This window comes from Dendropsophus ebraccatus, chromosome 2 (genome assembly GCF_027789765.1).
Source record: "Dendropsophus ebraccatus isolate aDenEbr1 chromosome 2, aDenEbr1.pat, whole genome shotgun sequence".
Classification (NCBI taxonomy): Eukaryota; Metazoa; Chordata; class Amphibia; order Anura; family Hylidae; genus Dendropsophus; species Dendropsophus ebraccatus.
This window is the reverse complement of record NC_091455.1, coordinates 187,023,150-187,028,149: the sequence shown is the minus strand read 5'-3', so window position 1 is coordinate 187,028,149 and position 5,000 is coordinate 187,023,150. Positions and strand designations below refer to the sequence as shown.

At 37.0% G+C, this 5,000-nt stretch overlaps 1 protein-coding gene across 2 annotated transcripts in view; it reads left to right on the top strand.

The window, feature by feature from the left end:
* The window catches only part of MNX1 (motor neuron and pancreas homeobox 1), an 11,753-nt gene that overhangs the window by 334 nt on the left and 6,419 nt on the right, over positions 1-5,000 (top strand). The window contains exon 1 of one of the 2 annotated variants that reach the window (XM_069960505.1): positions 1-483. This exon is cut by the window's left edge and continues 334 nt beyond it. In XM_069960505.1, coding sequence (XP_069816606.1) covers positions 1-483 — 483 coding nt within the window. Of the gene's footprint in view, positions 508-5,000 lie in introns of both variants that reach the window. The other variant, XM_069960504.1, reaches the window with a different exon arrangement.

Genomic DNA, 5,000 nt, shown 5'->3' with positions numbered 1-5,000 from the left:
CCAAGAACTTCCGGATAGACGCCCTGCTGGCCATAGACCCCCCGAAGCCGCAGACGTCGCCGCTGTCCCTGGTCACGTCCCTGTCCTCGTCCTCCCTGTCCAGCTCTCCCCCATCCGAGCACCCGGAGCTGCGGACGGACAGCCCGTCACCCCCCCGGACCTGCGGACTGCTGCCCAAGCCGGGCTTCCTCAGCAGCCACCAGCACCCGGGCGCCATGATGGGCATCCACCCCCCGGGGGGCACCGGCATCCCGCACCAGGCTCTCTACGGTCACCCGGTGTATGGCTACTCTGCGGCAGCGGCGGCTCTGGCGGCCGGACAGCACCCAGCCCTGCCCTACCCGTACTCCGCCCAGATCCAGGGAGCCCACCATGCCCACCATGTGGACCCCATGAAGATCAGTGCCGGCACCTTCCAGCTGGACCAGTGGCTGAGAGCGTCCACTGCCGGCATGATGCTGCCCAAGATGGCAGACTTCAACTGTGAGTACTCCCCTTACTACGATTGTAAGTGCACCCCATTACTATGATTATATATGTACTATTATGACCATGATATGTGCACCCCATTACTATCACTATAAATGTATTGTAAGCATGACATGTGTACCCCATTACTATCAGTATAATGTACTATTATTAGCATGACATGTGTACCCCATTACTATCAGTATAATGTACTATAAGCATGACATGTGTACCCCATTACTATCACTATAAATGTACTATTATTACCATGATATGTGCACCCCATTACTATGATTATATATGTACTATTATTACCATGATATGTGCACCCCATTACTATCACTATAAATGTATTATAAGCATGACATGTGCACCCCATTACTATCACTATAAATGTATTATAAGCATGACATGTGCACCCCATTACTATCACTATAAATGTACTATAAGCATGACATGTGTACCCCATTACTATCAGTATAATGTACTATTATTACCATTATATGTGCGCCCCATTACTATTAGTATAATGTACTATAAGCATGACGTGTATACCCCACTACTATCATATGTGCACCCCATTACTATCAGTATAATGTACTATTATTACCATGACATGTGTACCCCATTACTATGATTATATATGTACTATTATTACCATGATATATGTACCCCATTACTATCAGTATAAAGAGTATAATGTACTATTATTATTAGCATGACATGTGTACCCCATTACTATCAGTATAATGTACTATTATTATTAGCATGACATGTGTACCCCATTACTATCAGTATAATGTACTATAAGCATGACGTGTATACCCCACTACTATCATATGTGTACCCCATTACTATCGGTATAATGTACTATTATTACCATGATATGTGTACACCCCATTACTATCATTATATGTGTACCCCATTACTATCATTATAATGTACTATAAGCATGACGTGTATACCCCATTGCTATCATTATAATGTACTATTATTACCATTATATGTGTACCCCATTACTATCAAAATAATGTACTATTACCATGACATGAGCACCCCATTACTATCATTATACATATACTACTATTACTATTATATGTGTACCCCATTACTATCAGTATACATATACTATTATTGCCATTATATGTGTACCCCATTACTATCATTATATGTGTACCCCATTACTATCATTATAATGTACTATTATTACCATGACATGTGTACCCCATTACTATTATTATACATATACTACTATTACTGTTATATGTGTACCCCATTACTATCATTATACATATACTACTATTACTGTTATATGTGTACCCCATTACTATTATTATACCCCTACTACTATAAATATAACTGACATTATTATGGTTGATGTACTCCTATTAGTGAATTATAAGTGTGCTTCAATTACAATTAATATACAATATATGTACCCTTAGTACCAAGATCAAATACCAGTAATAGGATTGTAAGTGTACCCCCATTACTATGAATATATGTGCACTACCATCACTATGATTGTAAGTGTACCCCCAGTATTATGAATGGAGGGGCACTGGTATATTCTGTAGTATAGATGTAGAATTGTGTCAGACTCCTCTATCCAAACTAAGAGTGGGATTGTATATTTGTTAACACTAAAAATAGAGGGATAAATAGATATGATAGATAGATAGATAGATAGATAGATAGATAGGAGATAGATAGATAGATAGAGAGATAGATAGGAGATAGATAGGAGATAGATAGATAGATAGATAGATAGATAGATAGATAGATAGATAGATAGATAGATAGATAGATAGATAGATAGATAGGAGATAGATAGATAGATAGATAGATAGGAGATAGATAGATAGATAGATAGATAGATAGATAGATAGATAGATAATGACTTGTCTCATACAGTGTACAAATACATTTATTTACTCCGTATTATTATTATTTATATATATATATTTCCCTCGCCTCTTGTACTATATATTGTATGCGATTAAAAAGTCCAGTCTGCTGAGACAGACAGCGACTATACATTAGCATGGCATAAGTAGCCTGTACACTACATGCATGGAACTCATAGGAGATTGCAGATACTGTATGAAATACATAATATTACTGCAAATATATATATCACATTGTTGCAGCTTTTAGATGACCAGCTTGTCTGCTCTCTACTGTCCCTGTATCTATACTGTATATTACTATATTACTGAGTAGTGGGGGCAGCAGTGTGTGGTGCTGGATGATGTTTGTATAGGGACATGATGGGAGATGATATCCTGTCAGTGTCCCAGATACCTCACGTCTCTATCCTACAAGGTGGTGACATTCTGGGGATAATAATACTGTGTCTACAAGGCCAGTGCACATAAAGGATTGCTAGATATTGTATATCTATATATTTACAAACAGGCCAAGGGATGGATAGATAGATAGATCCCCAACCTTTGGCTCTCTAGCTGTTGCAGAACTACAACTCCCATCATGGGAGAGCTGGAGAGCCACAGGTTGTTTGCACTGGTGGGTAATATATATAGGATAGCTGGGGGCTGTTGTGTGTGGATTCTCAGGTACATAAAGTGCAGGTCTATCAGATAGGAGGGATTACATGCTGGGACAAGGCTCTAGGCCACTTATCTACCGATTACAGATCCTTCCCTTTCATGTTGTGTAATGAGACAGATCCCAGGCAGCCATCATCCCTATCATCCCCATCATCCCCATCATCCCTATCATCCCTATCATACCCATCATCCCTATCATCCCCATCATCCCTATCATCCCCATCATCCCTATCATCCCCATCATCCCCATCATCCCTATCATCCCCATCATCCCCATCATCCCCATCATCCCTATCATCCCCATCATCCCCATCATCCCCATCATCCCCATCATCCCCATCATCCCCATCCCCATCATCCCCATCATCCCCATCATCCCCATCATCCCTATAATCCCCATCATCCCCAGCTCCCACTGCCTCAGATATTTCATTGGGATCTCAACTCCTTAAATTAAAGCGCAGCTCTATGGGAATATTATTTCCTATTAAAGTGACACCCAGGTGTATTATGGCTCCAGAGGAGCCAGGATTACAATAGATTTATATAATAGATTGGAGACTGGATGCTACTGCAAGAGCTATGGTCTTATGAGGGAGCACAAATTATAGCAAGGCAGGGAGAATACCAATGAAGAAGGAAAGGAAGGCAATGCAATATGGAGGAAGGGAGGGACAATATAATAGAGGGAAGATGGCGATATACAATAGAGAAATAAAGAGAGAGGAGGAATAAGGCAGAGGAAAGGGAGAGGAGCAGAAATATCGAGAAAGCACAGAATATAGGTAGAGACAAAATAATAAAAGAGTATACACAAAAGAAGAGCAAGAAGAGAGATAAATGTAAAGATGATGATGATAATATTAATAATAATAATAATAATAATAATAATAATAATAATACTAAAGCTAGATAGATAGATAGATATATAGATAGATAGATAGATGTGAGCAACAAGAATACAATGAAATTGAAAGTATTGAGTTTGAGAACATAGAATTGTTACTGGTAATATAATAATAAATAACTGCTAAATATATATATATATATATATATATATATATATATATATATATATATATACATATATCAACTAAATAATTCTAGATACAATATAAATACAGTCAATATATAAAGATGTATATGCCAAGAGAGATAATATAGAAAGAGATAGAAAATACAAAATACTAGAATAACACTAGTATAAGAAATAATATAAGAGAGAAGGAGAGGGGAAGATGAAGAGGGGGAGAGGCTGAGGATACATATCTGCACAGATTTTTCTTATATTCAGACAAAACAAAACGGAGAAAAAAGGGACAGGTTATTAAAAAATATAAAGAGGAAGTATATACAGTATATATATATATACAATACAATATATATATGCAGTACAGTATATACATTGCTGATATATAGTGTATGCGTTACTGTTATAGAGTATATACATTGCTTATACACAGTCATTGCTATTGTACAGTATATACATTTCTTTTATGCAGTATATATTGCTAATGTACAATGTATACGTTGCTGTGATACAGTATATACATTGCTAATACACAGTAAATACATTGCTGCTATATCGTACACACATCGCATATATACAGTATATACCCATTGCATTATACAGTATACACATTGCCCGTTATACACGTTGCTATTATACAACATACACATTGATTATATACAGTATATACATTGCAATAAGCAGTCAATTTTGCAGTTTTATTATTACTTTGATGTGATATACACATATATTTATATTTACTATATTGCTGTGATATACCTATAGCTACTGTATATATTTAGCTTTCTAGTAGTACTGTAATATTATGCTCCTGTAGTATATTGGTGTGATATGCCTATAGCTTTATATTTAGCTTTCTGGTATTATACTATTAGTATTATTATTATTATGCATCTGTAGTATATTGCTGTGATATGCCTATAGCTATATAT